The sequence below is a fragment of the Podarcis cretensis genome (genome assembly GCF_951804945.1).
Source record: "Podarcis cretensis genome assembly, chromosome: 6".
In the NCBI taxonomy this organism is placed as follows: domain Eukaryota; kingdom Metazoa; phylum Chordata; class Lepidosauria; order Squamata; family Lacertidae; genus Podarcis; species Podarcis cretensis.
The window spans coordinates 21102757-21121923 of NC_137175.1; the positions used below are offsets into that span (position 1 = coordinate 21102757).

Below are 19167 nucleotides of genomic sequence, written 5' to 3' on the forward strand. Positions count from 1 at the left end.
TGACTAGGTGGAGCGCTCTGGCACCAGAGACTAGGGCCTTCCGGGACTTGACATCTTTCCGCAGGGCCTGCAAGACGGAGATGTTCCGCCTGGCCTTTGGTTTGGACTCAGTCTGACCCTTATGTTTCCCTCCCCTTATGGCTTTGATTTATGGGCTACTATTAAAATGAGGGATGCGGGTGGCGCTGTGGGTAAAACCTCAGCGCCTAGGACTTGCCGATCGCATGGTCGGCGGTTCGAATCCCCACGGCGGGGTGCGCTCCCGTCATTCGGTCCCAGCGCCTGCCAACCTAGCAGTTCGAAAGCACCCCCGGGTGCAAGTAGATAAAATAGGGACCGCTTACTAGCGGGAAGGTAAACGGCGTTTCCGTGTGCTGCGCTGGCTCGCCAGATGCAGCTTGTCACGCTGGCCACGTGACCCGGAAGTGTCTGCGGACAGCGCTGGCTCCCGGCCTATAGAGTGAGATGAGTGCACAACCCTAGAGTCTGTCAAGACTGGCCCGTACGAGCAGGGGTACCTTTACCTTTATTAAAATGAGGCTGCATTTTAAATTGTATTTTAACCCATATTTTAATAAATCGGTTTTTTTGGGGGGGGTGTTTGTCCCCCCCCATTATGTTTTATTGTAATTTTATTGGTGTTAGCCACCCTGAGCCCGGCTCTGGCCAGGGAAAAAAAAATTAAAATATTTATTTATTATTTATTTAAGACGACTTTGCAAAGCAAACACAGTTAATGATGTTCGGCTTATAGCAACACATTCAAAACCTCAAAGAAACACGAACGACAGGACATGTTGTTGGAAGAAACCAAAACTAGACTAGCTGTGATACTAAATGGACAACGGCTGGGCATAAACCTGCTCTCCCACTCATCTGCCAATGTGATACAAGGTTGATTTTTATAACTCTCCATGTAAACAAATACTTCTCTAAAGGCAAATGATATTTCTGTGAAACGGTTAGAACGTTGTGGCTGGGTTTTTTGTTTAGTAAATGCTAGAAAAGATCATTTTCACTCACACAGACATTGGTCCATTTCCTGTTCTTGGCATCTCTGTACTTTGTTGGTCCAACTCAGACAGCAATTTTAAGATGTTTAATGCAGCCTGAAGAAGGAAAAGATTGAATTAAATGTCTGCATATAACATGGATGTTTTATGTGTCTGAAGTCACTGAATTAAGCTTTTATATTACTGGTTTTAGGTTGTATTTTTGTTTCAATGATTTCTTCTTTTTATTTAGACTGTATGCCACTTGAGATATTTTTGAAATGTTAGGTGGTTCATCAATGCTTATAAATAAATAATGGATGCATGTTGTGATAAATGGCTGGAAGAATACTGGGCAATGTGTATTAAAAACACCCAACACTCTGCTAAAGTTGGTCATTCATGTACACAGAAATGAAAAGGAATTGTTCCATACAGGATTTCCGTGGCCTCAATTAGCAGACTTGCCATTTTCCCATTTCCAAGCTGCACAGAATGAAGATCATTTCTCATGGATAAACTGGGCAAGTTAGGTATGCAAATGTAAGAACTAGGGCTCAGCATGGGAAGAATGCCCTGTATGTAGCCTAAAGTTCTGGCCAACTCAGAACTCTGAAACTAAGGCTTCTACGACAAAACTTTTTGCACCACTGTAGGTTTCTCTTTTGTAAGACACACCAGCATGAGATATTTGAGCAGTGAAATCTACTAGGATGGAGCATTTCAGAGAGTTTAAAAGCAGCTGGCTCAGTGAAGATATACTGTTGTTTAATGGGAAAGTGTGCCGATTCCTAATTCACACTGGCTCCCTCAAGCAGAGCAGCAACAGACACCTACACATTTCACAAACTGTCCTCCATTAGTCAACATTTGTCATCACTCCAATGGGTTTCTCTTGGACCCAAAAAGAAAAAAACCTAAAGATGCCGAATCTAGACTCCCATCCATCTGAATGTTTAAGTGATCACATTGGAGGAAGTTAATGACTGGTCCACAATTCATGTATATAAAATCAGCTCCACGTTCTCTTACCATATCGTGGCAAGATTCAACATCTTTTCCAATTCCATGGCTGATCAGTGGCGGCTGAGCGGAACAATTTATAAGAGACACAAATTCGTTCTTGTTGTTTTTGGGGAAATCTTTGTATTCAACCTAAGAAAAAAAAAGTTTGAATTATTTCCAAACAGGTGTCCCCCAACCCTCTAAGCAAGCTCTTATTTGCTCCCCAGAACTCTCATTAGTACTGCAACATTGATATGGTAACAAGCAGGAGCTTCTTCCAGACAGATAAAGATCCCTGTTATTGTCTACTCCAAACCACAGTGAAAAGAAAAGAAAAACCTCATCTATCTTTCAGATGTTCTGCATGTGATGGAGAACTGGAGGTGGGCTAAACTTTCACTCTACTCATGTGAATTGCTTCTTGTTAGAATGGTCCTCTAAAATGTAGGAAAGTGGTACACCAGGAGGGGCTTTTATTGGGCATCTCAAGGAGTATGCTACTTCCCTATATGCAAGGAGATTGCTTCCTCAGCAACTTTCTAAAACTTTCTAAAACTGGAGGAAGCTCTCACCTGCAGGTAGCCTAGTCCAGAAAAAGTCAATTGCATAATTATCATGTAGATTGGTACACATGTAAGAATGGAAAATAAGTCAAAAAGTATGCTGAATCTAAATGTCTCTGAGGAAGAAATTCAGACATACACTTCAACTGCATGAGAAGCCTTCTTCTTCAAAGAGAAGAGGCTCTGGCGCAAGCTATACAGAGATGAACAGAAGTTATTTTAGTGCAGTATTTGATGGACAGGGCTATGTTTTTGTTGAGTAATTAAACAGACAACGCACAAAAAACATAGGAACAGCCTTCAAGTTGTATACTAGCTGGGAAACGTTCCATTTTTAAAAGTGTAATATATTGGTTTTCAACAATAACTCCAAAAGCATAGGAAACTTTCTGTCTTAGGCAAAAGGCTGACATGCATGAATTGGTACCCGCCCCATGTGGTTTTGTGAAACAAGGTTTTTATTGAGCAAGTCAAATCCTATGAAGAGACACCTTGAATTATGCTGCTTGCAACCGATTTACCTGGATTCCCTGAACACCGGAAAGGTAGTCCAACTGTTCGGAAGGTCTAGTGAGAGGTCCGTGGGGCACATGGCCCGAGGAGCTGTTTTTTAAAATGGTCTCAGCGGTAGGAGAAGTGCCACCGTATAATAGCTCTCTAGCAATCATAGCTGTCACAGTAGCCATGGCAGGATTGGGGGCTGCCCTGTTGAACTCTTTGGTGTGGTGTCCTTGATTAACTCCTACAGCCTGTGCAACCTCAGGGACCATGGGAAGAATGCCAGCAGGAAGCTGCTGATGGCTGAGATAAGGCATCCTGAACTCATCCTCTTTATTATCTAGTAACGAGACAGAACAAACAAAAAAAGTTTCATTAGTTGGCAAGGGTCTGGTCATACACAAAATGGCAGATCACAGAGCACAAAATCCAAAATCGCTTCTGAAATCCAAACCCTATCCTGGCCTTCAGCAAGATGGTAACATTCCTTCTGGGTCTAATGTGTTTTATTCTGATAATGATTTCACATTGCTTTTCCCAAAGCACTTTGCAAAAATTAAGGCTAATGTCCCAAGCAATGCCTGATATGAGCCGAAACTTTGAAAGTCTTTTCCAAATAGAAAAATAAATAAATCAGTATTTTAGTTTTATCAGAGTGGGTTAAAAAATAAATAAATCTTGCATCACCCTCTGCGCATGCATTGCTCTGGAAATATACCTTGGGAAATAAGGAAATGGTCAAACCTTTATATTACTGGGCCAGCAAACTTATTTTCACATATGTGTGTACATGCTATGCAAAAATCACAAGGTGGGGAAAACCATAAAGCCACCCAAAGCTTCTCTCGATTCCTGCAGCCCCTGTTAACTCTGCCATCTCAGCTCTCCCCCTGCCTCATGCAGGGAGGGCGCAGCGAATCACAAGAGCAGGTGCTGGCAAAAATCACGCTGCAGGAAAAACTGAAGCCAGCCAATGACTCTAAATAGCTCCACACTTATTTCAGACATCGTGATATATTGGTATATTGTGATGTTTAGCTGCTGAAACATCACACTGTTGAAAACCAGATATCGCCAAGCCCTAGTGTCCCCTGGTCTACCTGGGTGACCCATTATACCTATTTAATGCCTAGTAACTACCAACCAAATAGTATGCCCTAACTGACCTTCAATTCTTGATGGCTGAAATCACGGAATGTCAATCTGCTCTGGTACAGCCATCGTACCAGTAAAATAAAGTAAAAGAAGAATGAAATGAAGGTCACTTACTAGCAGATGTTTCTTCAGAGCCAGGCTCAAAAAACGTTACTTTTCTTCCATCACCTGGCTTCTTTACTGGCGTCTAGCACAAAAGAGAGTTATTTGGAGTTGTTATGCCACTGTGCTGAAGAGTTGAGTGTTTCTAATAACCTTTCTAAACAAAGGCTATGCCACTTTGTTCTTACACCACCCTAATAGCAAAAATCAAGAACCCAGGGCCATCCCTCTGAACCTAAGAGATGAGACTTGTCCTCATTGCCACCTGATGGAACACTAGGTCATCAGCAATGTTGGGGCAAGCATCTTGTTTCACTCCAAGGGGCCTGCTGAAATGTCCATATCCATATCCATAGCGGATATGCACTAGTCCATCTGTACAACGACAGGGGGCTAAGATGCTACAATAACAACCTCACTGTTCAAAGCGTCTTAATACGATAATAAAAACCACATGGTGCGGCAAACGAAAATGCACTGCTCATGGTTTCTCTCTCCTTATGATGCTTATTACACATCGACCTTAAGCTTTTAGACCAGCATTTCCCAAACTTGGGTCTCCAGCTGTTTTTGGACTACAATTCCCATCATCATTGGCCACTGGCCCTGCTAGCTAAGGGTGACGGGAGTTGTAGCCCAAAAAAAGCTGGAGACCCAAGTTTGGGAAACGCTGGTTTAGACTCGTTTTGGCAACAATGCACGCTATAGAAATGCAAGAAATGCAGGACCTTAATAAAGGACTATATTTGGGATTCATCACAACCCACATATTATTGACACAGAAAAAATAGGATTTTATAAGGTAAGCAAGATCATGCCTACAACTGAATCAAGAAACTGAAGTTGTCTAAATCAAACACGTTCAACTCCCAAGAGACTGCGATCTACTCCCACTATTTAAAAAAATGGCAGTGATCTACCCATTGGACATGCCTGGTCTAAATGACCCAGTTTACAACCACCCTGTTGGCCCCAGGACAACAACCCTACACCTGTGAATTTTACAGTCTGGATAATCTTCAGCACACAAGTCCCCATCTGAACTTGCACAGCCCATCATTTAAGATGTCTTACCTTTTCTTCTGTCTTTAGTGCTGGCTTTGGGGGTTGTGGTTGAGGGACTTTGAATCCTAAGAGCTCCAGCATGTTTTCAGCTGCATTACGCTTTGCTACCTTCTTGTTAGTTCCCATTCCTTCGGCTGTGTGCATGCCAACTTTCACCTAGAAGTATGGAGAAATGGATTATTAGAACAAGTATCTCTTTATGTAGGAAGGAGAAACGAAATGCCGATGATCATTAGTAACGTATCTGTCCAAATATGGCCTTGGAGGATAGCCAAGTTATGGTGCCTCCATGCCTCTGACTGCAGGCACTGACACACAAAGCAGGCAATTCATGCCCCAAGACTTTCCCCCTGGCTTTTATTTTTGTTTTAACGTCCCAAATAAGTTTGGATTCTGGAAGTGTATCAAGATAACATGCTTAGAAATCTATTAGTATGCATGTGGCAATCGATTTTGTGCTTTGCAATGATCTCAACATTCTTCAGTCCCTGTAACAGCTCCCCGATGCTATTGCAACATGCTGCTCATCTAAGCAGTTTCTGCATTTACAAAGCACAGAGCTTCCAAAGGATTCTATGAGAATGGACTAGCAGATGAGGACAAGACAAGGCTTCCCAGAATTCTACTTTAAAATTACAGCACACTGATCTCATTATGAACCTTGAAGAATATCAAAATCCAAACAAGGGAGAGAACAGAGGACTGTGCCAGCAGAAGGAGAAGAGGTGGCAAGTGTGGGCTAAGGAGGAATATGGAATATAATAATGTATGGTAACATGATAGGGATGGAGTGTTGAATGAACCTACGACAGCCATGGGAAGAAGCCGTCAGCTATTTCCTGCTTATCTTCACCTCCATAAGAGTTTGGGACACAAAGACAATGCACTCCCAGCAAGAGAAAATAGACTTCAAATCATCACATACTGCTGTCACACAAATAAAAAAGTTCCCCATGACATAAAGACAGCAAAAACCAGAGCTAGCTAGCTGCTAGTTGGCCATGGAGAACTCTTCCCTTCCTCCTACCGCCACCACTAGACCAGGCATGGCCAAAATTCGCCCTCCAGCTGTTTTGGGACTACAATTCCCATCATCCCTGACCACTGGTCCTGTTAGCTAGGATGATGGGAGTCGTAGTCCCAAAACAGCTGGAGGGCAAAGTTTGGCCATGCCTGCACCAGACAGCTGCATCACAGGGGCTGGCTGGGGGAAAGAGAAAGAGTGAGCAAGCTCTGCTGCAGCGGCTTCTAGAAGCAACAGTAGCTTTCGGTCAGCAACAGATGCAAGGAGGAAATTATGTGAGCACCATAGTAATACACTGTGTTGAAATTAGCACAGGACTACATTCTGCATAGCATAGGTTGGTTGTCTAATGCAAGGCTCTCATTTGTGATAGCCTCTTGGCTTCTGCAGTGCATTTTACATGGGGCTTCCCTTGAATAGTTCAGAAACTGTCATCTGGTCCCACGTCTTGTGCAGTTCTCCCCACAGAGATAATATGACATCCATTTTCTATGAACATCACTGTGGGTAAAACATCACTGGGGAAACTCAGCCAGATGGGTGGGGTATAAATAATAAATTATTATTAAATTATTATTATTTACCAGGTGTGCTTCTGGATTCAATTCACTATCTATGCTGATTTTAAACCTTTGAAGTACTCGGTCTGTGATATTTAAAAGTGCATCTGCTCCCACATATATGCCCATCCCACTCCCTTTCTGTGTTAAGATCTACCAGATAGATGTGGCAGTAGCACCCAAAGCAATATGCATTAAGATTACCCTCTAACCAAAAAATAGGAGTTTCATTTGGTGGTACCACCTACGTTCTGTTTCCCAAGGAAATTCAGCCGGCTCACTTGATTGTAAAAAATGTCTTTGCAGCACCTTAAATATTGCTCTGCCAGGCCGAGAAACTTTGATCAATTATTTAATACAAGATAAACTGCTGCCGTGCATTTTTTATATGAACTGTTTGAGGTTTTTATGATATTCTATTGTGGTTTTATTGCAATCTTGCTTGGAGGGGCCCTCGTGGCCCAAAGCAGCTTATAAATTCAAATAAATCAATTAATTACATGGCTGCCCTGTCCTGGATAAAGTGCTGAGCTCAACACAAACCTGCATCACGAACTCCCTGCGCCTCGGAAGTCCACGTTCTGTGATGAGCATGTACTCTGGCTCCTTCTCTTTCTTCGCTTGCTGTATTTGAGCCAGTCTGCTAATGGGATTCATACCTTGGCCGTATTCGGGACTTGTCTGCAACTTAGATAGAAAAAGCAAGAATCAGCCAACAGTTGGCAAGAGCAGTTCCAATACATCACATTCCCATGAAAACACTCCAGGAGATAGGGTGGTGTTGGGTTGGTGTTTTTTTAACTGTTAACTTTGCTATTGGGTTTTCAGGAAGTATTGGTACATGTTGCAGAGTTACAGACACAGTTGCGAAGAATTATTCTGAATCACTTTAAGAAGACAACAAAACAAAACCAGCATCAACTGCAAACATGGTACATAGACACAGGAAGCTCAAACTGACTCAGGGAAAGGTATCTACAGCATCCCAACCTCCAGCGTTCATCAGTAATAAGGTTACGATCACAATTATTTCAGAAATAAATCATACTGAAACATTTTTTGCGTCTCTGGAGGTTTCAGTCCATGTTGTCTAGAAACACAGGTGATGGGGGATACCCACTTACTTGCAAATGAACTTTCTCTCTGCTCCCTATGGTGCTGGACCTTTTTTTGTTTTTGTTTTTAAAAAGGAGATCTGATATACTACATCACCAATTGTGCTCATTAGATTAATCTATGCCTGATTAATGCTGTAACAGCAGCCAGAATCCTGTTGGCTCAGAAGTGGAAACAAGAGGAGATACCAACGATAGAAGAATGGAGATCAAAAGTGATAGACTATGCAGAATTGGATAAATTAACTGGGAAAATCAGATATACTAAAGACCAAAAGTTCATCGAGGACTGGGGAAAATTTGTGGATTATCTGAAAAATATATGTGGTGTAAACACAACGCTAGTGGGATTTAAAGAGGCACTGTAAATAAAAATAAGTATTGTTTATTAGAAACAATGGGAGTAAGGAGGAATAATGGCAATACGAAAGAAAGGAATGTGTACTAAAGGTATAAATATGGATGATTGTCAGAGACGCTGAAGGAAGTAAAAAACAGTCACAATTTGTTGTATGCGGGATTAAATGAATGATTGGATGGAAATTTATAAAATGCATAATAAATTATTATTTTTTTTAATAGATTAATCTATGCCTGATTTCTGCACAAGGCTGTTACATGAAAGCTGAACATGCATGCTATGCTTCATACACTAAGAATGCCTACTATGCAAGCCTCCACCAAAACAGCTGCACAAGAACATTTGGATTACAGATGGCAGCAAACACACAGCACAGATCCTGGCATTTAGACAAGTGCTTCCTTGCTGATACAGAATCACCACTAGTTTGGCATAACAACAGTGAACAAAGAGTTCCGATGACTACAGGCACAGACAGAGGTGTCTGCTATGGTGCAAGACAGCTTCCTGAAACATATCAAGAATTTCCTTCTACAACAGCTGAGGTTTGGCTAAGCGCATACTTCTCTCACCTTGACTATTGATTTTGTTTTCTTTTTGATTCGTGGCTTCATTTTCTCAACCGTAGGAAGGGGGGGCAGTTTCTTCAATTCCTCTAGGACTGCTATGGCCGCGTTCTTCTTTGAGATCTTCTTGCTCTTGCCTTCACCCTCACCCATGAATTCTCCCACAGATACCTTCGTTACGAAGCTCTTCATATGAGGGGGACCGCTCTCCCGGGTCACCTGTTTCAGAGGGAAAAACTGAGTGAAAGCGTGATAAACATTTATTAAAAATGGTAGGGTAAAATGGTTGTAGCAAACTTTACTCACATATACTAAACTACAATTTTTTTTGGGGGGGGGGCGGGTTAGGGAAGAACAAGGCTAATTTAAACAACATTCCTAATAAAGCGGGAAGTGGCTATATTTTAAAAGCCTCTCAGTACATTACCCCACCCCATGCAGGTTAAAAATGTAAACCCAGCTAAACTTTACATGCTAAAGACAGTCTTTGCAAGTCTTATTTTATTCAGTATGTACCAAGTTAGTCTTTTGGGGGCACTACGTTTTGCCCCAACTACAAATATTTAGGTCTGTGGCAGTTTTTACTTAAAAAAATTTAAAGGCTATAAACCTTGGCATGCATCCGTACTTAACGTTAAGCAAATATCAATTCATAATAAAGCAACAAAGGGACATATTTGGTACTGAATAAATTTTCTTTTTTCTTGCACTCTACACATAATAAACAGCAAGACAGTACATTCTTAAACAGAAAGAAATTACATTAGACATTTATACTCTCATAACAGGATAATTCAACTTGCCCATTCTTCTAATCCTTTCAATAGCCTTACCCATTGAATCCAACTACCAAGAGTGGACTTCCATTTATGGGAAGAGCTCCTTCCCCTTGCAATGAAGTCCCTTTCCACTGCAGCCCTCATGCACCTGCACATCTGCTTCTGAGGGCTGGAGGAACCTTTGGAGTCGGGTGGTACACAGTGTGGGGGCTGCAGCAAAGGGGAAATCAGTGACACCCTCCCTCCCACTCACATAAGCAAATATATCTGCGACATTTTATTACATTAGTGGCATCTGCCGTTCCTTCCAAATACATTGGAAGAATTTAAATGCTGCCAGCACACAGCTTCTCATAATTCCCCTTTTAATGGCTTTCCGCTATGAAACAAAACTACGGGACCCATGGAAAGAGAATCAGGATATATTTTAACACACGATTTTAAAGCCCAGCTGTATTCCGCCCCAAATTATCTCCCCCCACCCGCCAAGTAGTGCTACCTTCAGTATTCTAAAGTAAAACCACTTTTAGAGCAATTAACTAAACCTACCTCAAAATTCACAGGCAAGTTCCTTTTAAGTGCAATCTCAAACACTTGGCTTATTTCAGATTTATTGAGATTTTCATCATCTGGTTCTCTGCCATTAATCTAAGAGAAGAACAATGATATTGAAGAAGCTTCTTTTGCACCGACTCACTAACAAATCTGCCACACACAGTATCTAGGGTTAGTATCATAATATTAAGCATGATTTTCTCCACTCAACCCCCAGGAGCAGATTAAACTGAAGGCTCAAGGACAGTTTTCATCACGAGTGCCTGACATGCCAAGGAGATTTTCCAGAGTTATTCCCTTGTCTGAAAAATCTACGGGGAAACAGCCAGCAGTTCCGAAAGATGCACATGAAGCATGGGAGAGGTTAATTTTGGTGTCTACATGAAATTACTTGCAGGCAAACTGTAAAAACTGGCAATAAAGTTCAGAGCTTTATAAAATACATTTTCAAAATACAAGCCCAATGCTATTTACCCATTTTCAGCTTTTCCAATTTCAGGCCATTATTAACCCAGAGAATATCTGCGTGCCTGAGGGGAGTGTTGTGCCTGGGTTTGCCAACTGCAGACTCCCTACCCCACCCAATGCCACATGGAAAGCTCCTTTTATAAAGGTCAGTTTTCAAAGGTGGTCTGCTGTCTAGCACAGGAGCTGCAACTAAAAGGGAAGAAGCAGCAATTAAATCCACTGGGTGCACCCAACTCTTTACAAACACCTAATGCAGTCCTTTGGAGCTGAATTGTGGTATTCACCCAGTGAAGACTGGAGTCATATGACATTCCCTTGCTTGAGGAGAAATACTATTTTCTATTGCAACAACTAATCTCTCAGGGAGTTTTCTGCAGAGTATTTACTTCCTATATCTGCCATGCCTTTCAGAATGACAGTTCTGGCATTTAAGTAGTCAGTGGAATGTCCTTTTCTACTTAGATTATTGTGCTCCAAGGGAAGGGAAAATAAGCTATGCAGAACACACTCAAGACACCACACAAATCATAATCAGCACACACTCTAGCTACGGAAGTTTCAGCAGACATTTTATACACACAGAGAGACACAGTACAGTCCACGAATGCTAAGAATTAGCAAATGTGATTGAGAGAGTTACTTTGGAAAACTAGTGGTTCATTATTTATTTCTGATGGTCCCAGGGCAGAAATACAAACATCCTTAAAGACGAAGAAAATCAATAAAGCTAAAATACCGTTTTATTTGTTCATCAAAATTTATATACCACTTAATCAGAAAACTAAGTGGATTACATAAATAATTTAAAATATTTGTAAGAAAATACTCATTGAATCAACAGCTTTTTAAAACAAGTAAAACAAGTAATATAAAAGTAAGTGATCAATAAAATAGACAATCTATATCTAAGCAGGCAATAATAAAATGTAAACCGTGAGGCTCATTAAAAAACCCCCTCTACACTCAAAGACGTTATGTTTTGTTGAGTCTTTCTTCACCTACTCAAAAACGCATCCCATCTCTTCCAGTATTAGAAAGCCAAACACAGGGAGGGGAGGGCTCTAAATCTTCACCTTAAAAGCTAAGCATTTAAGTTATGGGACTTCTCTCTATCTATAAAAAGACTCCCCAATGCAAGCTAAGACCTTGAATCTCTTTTCTACTTATTTTACTACCATGGATTTAAAAAAATATACGGACTGAAGCAACATTGCCAAATAAGCCCAAGTTTGGAGAATTAGTGGCTCAGTTATTTATTAACTGGGGAATTATAGTACAGAGGAGATAATGGCAGAATGTCAGGCTGTAAGATCAAAGAAATCAAATGTTCTGACTGAGCCATTTTTAAGGTGCCAGTTTATGATTTGATTCTTCAAACAAGCTCCATTCATAAAGCAGCAATCACTTTTAGGCCTATATAAAGCCATGCATATACGAAACTCTGAACACATGCTTCAGATAATTCATAACAATTAACAAGCATGCTGATGAGGATATTGAGGTTGAAAGCAAATACACACGCCCTTCTAGAGGCCGGGCAAAACAGCCATGCAGTGGTACACACAGCAAAAGTACAATAATCTTTCCAAATAACTATCATGCAAAATTAAGTTAATTGGAGCTAGCTAGCGGAGCAAATGGTCCATGGGGCAAAGCAAAGCTCTGGTCCATGGGTTCACGAAGAGTCGGACACGACTGAACGACTAAACAACAACAACAACAGTGGAGCAAATGAGAATGTAAGAGAAGTTAAAGCAGAGAACAGTTCTTTAGAATTTTATTTTGCTGTAAACAGGAAATAATGTAAGGGGTAGAGGAAGAAAAAACTCAACACACTATTTAAGAAACATCTATGCACACACGGAACGTATGAAGGTCCCAGAATTTGATCTCTCTAGTTAAGAAGGCCTCAGAGAGCAGTGTGAGAAGACTGCTTGATCCAAGCCCCTGAAGAACTGGTGCTGGTCAAGGTAAACTTTATTAAAGTTAATACTTTATTAAAGTTAATACTTCAGGCAGCTTCTAAGGCAATGCCAAATTAAACAGTTTAATCCAGATGGATCTACAAAATGAGACGATGCCAGTAATTCAGTTCTGCTTTGGCTGCAAGCTGGCTATATTATTCTTCATGTAACCCAAGTTATGGGTAAGGTAGAATATGGAGTTTCAATGCAGTTCTGATGCTGATGATTACGGAAAAGAATTACAGTGGTGCCTCGCAAGACGAAATTAATTCGTTCCGCGAGTTGCTTCGTCTTGCGATTTTTTCGTCTTGCGGAGCGCGGATTCCCCGGGTATTAACGGCTTTAAGAAAAAGGAAGCAAACCCGCAAGACGTTTTCGTCTTGCGAAGCTAGCCCATAGGGAAATTCGTCTTGCGAAGCACCTCGAAAAACGGAAAACCCTTTCGTCTAGCAAGTTTTTCGTCTTGTGAGGCATTCGTCTTGCAGGGTACCACTGTATGCTGTATTTTCAAAGTAGTGACAGCTTTAACAATAACGTTCTGCAGCCAACACTGCGTGGAACCTATTTATAGAATTCCAGTTGCTGTTCCAGTACTACTTAAACATACTCTGTGGGAAAACTGGTCTCCCATTCACAATTTCTACTGTGTCTCAAAGACTTGACAGCGGTTGCTCCAAAATCTGAAATCAATTTAACTCCAGCACAGACTTGACTATAGATCTACCTCGAGTTACGCCATTGTGTACTCTCCGTTATTCTAAACCGAACTAAATATAACCTGGGGCCCAAATTCGTTTTTTAAACTTACTACCAAATCCAAATATCGAGCTCATTTCCCACCCTCACTCCAAATTCTGGGTATATCCACTTATATACCACAAAGCCTTGACTTTGAAGATGTAATTTTCACAATGCAATACAGTTAAGCCACGCAATGACCGAGGCACCATTTTATGAGACCTGCTGTATCTGTGACACATTCTCTAGGCTGAGATGCTTAAAACCAGTGAGGAGCAGCTGGCTGATTGGGTTTGCCTTGGGGCAATGCAAGGAACGGAGAAGGAAAGAATAGCAGCCTTGGAGGAGGCCAAAAGTCTGCAAATATCTTCCCTCTTTACCTTGCTAGCACTTGAGTAACTGATGCATTTACACTTCATTAGCGACAGGCCTGTCAAGCAGAGAGGTACCACAGTTCACTATGGCTAAATAGGGGAACCACCAAGTGCCACAGACAGGCTTATCATAAGCGACAGAAAAATATGTGAGTGCAAGCCTTCACACATTAAAGCAACAGCATTTGGGGGCAAACCAAAAAGCTAATTTCAAAACAGTTAACTTCTACTATGTTTTAGACATACTACCTCTGGTTTTTCAGGCAAGGGCTCATTTTGCAGGATTTTCAGTGCTTTAGCAGCCGCGTCATGTTTAGCAGCCTGTCTTGTTCTTCCTTTCCCGTGAAACTGCTGTCCCCCGATGGAGAGCTCCACTTGGTAGAGCCAGGGTCCCACAGGAAATGGATAGAAGTACCTGAAAAGAGAAAGACTTGACATTTCAGGCCTGGAGGGGGGGTGCACAAGGTCATCCTTGCCAGCAGACAGGGCTCAAATAAAGCGTTAAGTGGAGAAACAGCACTGAACACAATGAATCAACTGTTGGCCCTCAAAAGTTTGACTGCAGCACTTACAGTGCAGACACTGCATGACTAGAAGCATTAACATTAAAGCCAGAAGCACAAAGCTACCAACACACATTAAACATTTCTGAACTCAACCAGCAAGTTAAGCTATTAATATATTCGGCTGCATTCAATAGAACATTTGTTTTTAAAAAGTTACAAGCTCAGGCCCGTAAATTCTGCCCACTTTATTTAGGCCAACTGAACCTACAAGAAAAAGGAGACTGGCTGTTTAGTGTAGCGTGCCCCCATCCTCCCCCCCAAAATGCAGACCACCATTTTCACTTCCTAGCTTTTGTTTTCACATTTTCGAATGATGTTGCTTTTTGGAGGAGGAGGAGGAGGTTGCAGGGATGTTTATCACACTGCAAAGGAAAAGATTTGGGAGCAAAAAAGAAGAAAAAGGTGTATGGCTCATTTCAACAGCTTGGGTCCATAATAGCTTAAGGACAACCTGAGCCCTTATATCTCAGCTTGGTCACAGAGATAATCCAGGAGTGGTGTTAGTTATTCAGCAGTCCGACCGGTTACAACCAGAATTCAAGGATTTAGTGTCGGCAGTCCCATTCTGCGGAATACACCTTCACTGCTAGTTTTCAAGTGTCCTTGGAAGACCTTTTTATTCCATCAGGCCTATTAGGTTGTTTACGTTTTCTTAAGTAGAGCCAGTGATTTTAATTATTATTTTTCAATAGTATTTTATATTTTGTTGTATCTGTGTACGTTGCTGTATACGACCTTGACATTTTGTAAAGAGTTTTATAAATAAAGGGTAAGACAGCATGAAACCAGTTTTCCCTTTGCATCTAGAAACAAAGAGAATGGGGTGCTTTAAATAAAGAGTTCTAAAAGCGTTTATGAAGCCTCACCAGGGAGACTGAGGCTGTTGCCAGGAGGCTGTAGAAGTGTGGCTTAATTGGCTTGGGGGCAAAGTGCCAACCTTCTCATTCTCCAATAGTGTGCAGCAGGCGTACTCCCATCCGCTACACCAAATGTAGTACTTAGAAAGGCTGAGGGGTGCAACCCCCTCCTTCTCCCAAAATTCTGCTCCTCTAAGTGGATCTTGGCTCTCAGCCTTTTCTCTGGTGTGTCCTCTATTCCAGATACCATGGATCTTTGGACAGCTGAATCATCCATTTTTTCTTCTTCACTATAGCTAAGCTTGGGAAGGCTGTGGTATTATTTTGGTGATTCAGAATTGGGGTTTTGCAGTGCAGCAATAGCTGGCCATTACAGTGGACACTTGGGTTGAGAACGTGATCCGTGCGGAATGCACGTTCGCAACCCGCAGTGTTCGCAACCCGCAGTGGTGCATCTGTGAACGCGCAGGTTGCAATTCAGTGCTTCTGCGCAAAGTGTGATTTGGTGCTTCTGCGCATGTACGACCGCCAAAACCCTGAAGTAACCCGTTCCAGTACTTCCGGGTTTTGGTGGTCCGTAACGCACAACCCCAGAGTCTGTCAAAACTGGCCCGTACGGGCAGGGGTACCTTTACCTTTACTAACCCAAAAAAAACGCAACCTGAAGTGTCTGTGACCCGAGGTATGACTGTATTGTGGAACCAGATGTTTTGAATGGTTGCCTTTTAACTGTCTGTGCAGCTCATGTATAAAACCTGCTTGTCCTAGGACACTGCTTCTCAAAGGGTGTGGCATGCCACACTTGCGTGGCAGGAGAGGATGGCAAGTGTGGCAGGAAGGTTCAATGACAATCATCAAATAAATATTTTAACATTTTAGTGTAGTATAGTAGAGTATCAATTTATTTATTTTAATTTTAGGGATATGGATAGATATATTTTCAAAATGAGAGCAAAAGCATCAAGTGATATTGAGGACAATCCTAGTTGTGATCCAAAATCACCGTTCGAACAGAGTGCTAGAGAAGACCCATTTAATTTGACATTGGTAGCAGGCCCAAGCAAACATCCAAACAAGAAAGTTAGTCAACAATATGCGGATAGCTATTTTGAGTCTTGATTTCACATGGAATAGAGAGGAAAACATCCCTCAGCCATGTGTTTGGGAAGCTTTTCCCAGTCCAATATGGGCAAAGACAAGATGAAGACATCTGTTGTCAAACATGGAAATCTGGCAAACAAGAATTTTCAATATTTTGAAAGGCTTTTGGAACAGCAGAAATGTCAATGATCTTGTTTTGAAAAATGAGTAGAAGTCTCAGATAAGATGCAAATTATATCTTACCAAGTGGCTGAATTGACTGCTCAACAGACAAAACCACCTTGTAATCTACAGACGAAGGGTGGTATACAAATTTAATTAAAAATAATAAACCACATACAATAGCTGACAAAATGATTAAGCCTGCTATAATACAAAAGATTAGAAAAGAGAAAGGATTCTTCCTGTTGATGAAGAGATGAGAGTTTGGTTCTTGCAAATTAGACCTAATATAAATGAGATTACTCAGCAAAAGCAAGATCATAAACGTACTTAAGGTACATATGTAAGAGGTTCACTTATAATTATATTTTGGGAATGATTCATGTTCTTATGTAGCTGCCTTGTTTAATGCTTTCTGGATGTCACGTGATCATACTATAAAGCACTTGTGTTCTGCTGTTCTAAGTCAAGCACTGGTAGGAGTTGTTCCTTTTTGTTTTCCAGTGTATTTCTTAACAAAAAATAAAATAAAAATAAAAATGGTGCGGCATGGCACAAGCAAATCTTTATTCTGAAAGTGTGGCCCAGAGAAATAAGTCTGAGAATCACTATACTAGGAAGACAAGTGCAGTATTCTTCACAAGTACCAACATTGTGAATTTGAAAGAGTGTGATCGGAGGACTTCATTACAGGAGAGTGAATAATGGCATGACATACCGTGGGGGATAAGCACCACCTCTCATACTGTAGTTGTAAGTGGACCTCATCTCTGTGTAAGGATCTATAGGCTTGTACATTGGTTTCTTTCCCAGCTTCATACAAAGCGCATTCAGCTCCACTGTGGGGGTTACACTATCTAAAGAGAAGAAGATAAAGCAACTGTTAAAGGTGGAGGTCAGAGAGAATTCCACACTGTGCCTCAGACATTCATTCCCTTGATAGCTAGGAGTAAACTTGAGAAGCATCAAAGGGATGGGTGGTAGGAAGAGAAGGTCATGTGTATTAAATAAGGACAGAAAGCAATTTGTCATTTAAATTTGTTCAGGGGAGGCATGCTTATTTTACAGAAACCAAGTGTTAATGCAAATGCCATGTGAATAGATTTTTGCTGCAGCATATAACTTGATTTGTATTTGCAAACTGATATTTAAATACTGGCATTTGACTGGAAAGCCTAGCACTATATGCATAGAATATAGAAGGCATGCTGTTCTTCAAACTGAAGGTTATCATTACTACAAAAGCTTGCATTACACATGCTTGGTTTAATATAAACACCTTTCCCCCTCACTGAGAGCTCACATGCTGCCCACATCGATCTTTTATCTGATTGCACGCCTCTTCTTATTTGCATAGTACCTTGGCACTGTTTGCAAATTCTCAATTCTGGAGAATTAAAATCAATGGCAGAAATCCAAAATCTACACCTGGGCTTCAAGTGAGCTGGAGCATTCCAGCATCCATGCCCCCAACAACCACCCAAGCCATAGTCTATGTGCTTCAGAAGTCACTATGAAGGTCAGAGAAATCTCCATAGCAGCATCTGGTGCAGTGCAAGGGGCTGCAGCTGGAAGGGGACAAAAACCCCCACAAATCCTTTACAAGTGCATGGAGGCATATTAAGCACATGCATGGAGCTCTCTGGACTCCATCCAAGATTCTGAAAGACCTCAAAAACCACAAAGAGCTCTCTAGATTTCTTTGTCTTGATTAAATATCACTATTTCCCCAGAGACTTACACAACTGTCAGGCAATATGAGTTTTAAAAGTTCATATTCTCCAGATAAAAAGCAACAAAATGTAATAAAGCACACTTGAATAAGGCATTTATCCAATGAAGTGTTAATACAGCTTGTCTATCAGTAGAAAATGTAGAAAATGTGTTACTGTGAACCAAATTAAGGGAAGACAGGAGATGTTGCTGCCTTGTATCTTAAAGCTGTATATTCTTATCTAAACCCTCCCCAAAAACGGCTTAAAACAAAGCTGAGAAGGAAGACTAAAATGCCTGGTATGGCGGGGCAAGTGCAACCATAGTTGAGGACAGATGGCAGCAGAGCCAGGGGCATTAGAGAAAGGCAAGGAGCTGGGAGATTTACTGAAGACCCACACATTTCAGCAAGTCTACATAAGCTGTCAACTGTCAAAAACAGCAGCGTCCCCTTACCCACCCATCCCTAGCAATCTTCCCTTGACACCAAGGAGTTTTGGAAGCAGTTTGTGACATGGAATGGGGATCTGTTTTCAAAAGGAAAAACGTAAAATAAAAATTCCACAGCACATCCAAGATCTTGGTGGCACAAACAACCTATTTCCAAGCTCATTCCATGCATCAAAATGATGTCATTTCCTTTGAAGGAAAGCTAATTACAACTAACTCATAGGGATATTACTCTATGGGCAACCAAGTCCTGCAACCTACCATTTAATCCCTGATTTCTAGGATTATCATCACCTGGTAAAAGAGAGCACCATGCCATCTTCTGCACTCCCTGTGACAAAAGTCTTTTAAACTGTGTTAGCTTCTTCATGCAAACCAACTTTTTTCTCTAAACTTTAAGTCTCTCCCTAGTTAGCTGCTTGCTTGATTTCTTT

The 19167-nt window shown here is 41.3% G+C and overlaps 1 protein-coding gene across 4 annotated transcripts in view; it reads right to left on the minus strand.

The window, feature by feature from the left end:
• Window positions 1-19167, minus strand: part of STAU1 (staufen double-stranded RNA binding protein 1) — a 41035-nt gene that overhangs the window by 1385 nt on the left and 20483 nt on the right. For 2 of the 4 annotated variants that reach the window (XM_079979222.1, XM_079979223.1), the window contains 10 exons: window positions 17289-17427; window positions 14134-14299; window positions 10335-10433; window positions 9013-9243; window positions 7508-7651; window positions 5390-5536; window positions 4328-4400; window positions 3082-3398; window positions 2025-2147; window positions 1024-1109 (listed from right to left, as the gene is read on the minus strand). In XM_079979222.1, the coding sequence (XP_079835348.1) occupies window positions 1024-1109; window positions 2025-2147; window positions 3082-3398; window positions 4328-4400; window positions 5390-5536; window positions 7508-7651; window positions 9013-9243; window positions 10335-10433; window positions 14134-14299; window positions 17289-17427 (1525 nt within the window). The remainder of the gene's footprint in view (window positions 1-1023; window positions 1110-2024; window positions 2148-3081; window positions 3399-4327; window positions 4401-5389; window positions 5537-7507; window positions 7652-9012; window positions 9244-10334; window positions 10434-14133; window positions 14300-17288; window positions 17428-19167) is intronic. The other 2 variants (XM_079979224.1, XM_079979225.1) reach the window with 2 other exon arrangements.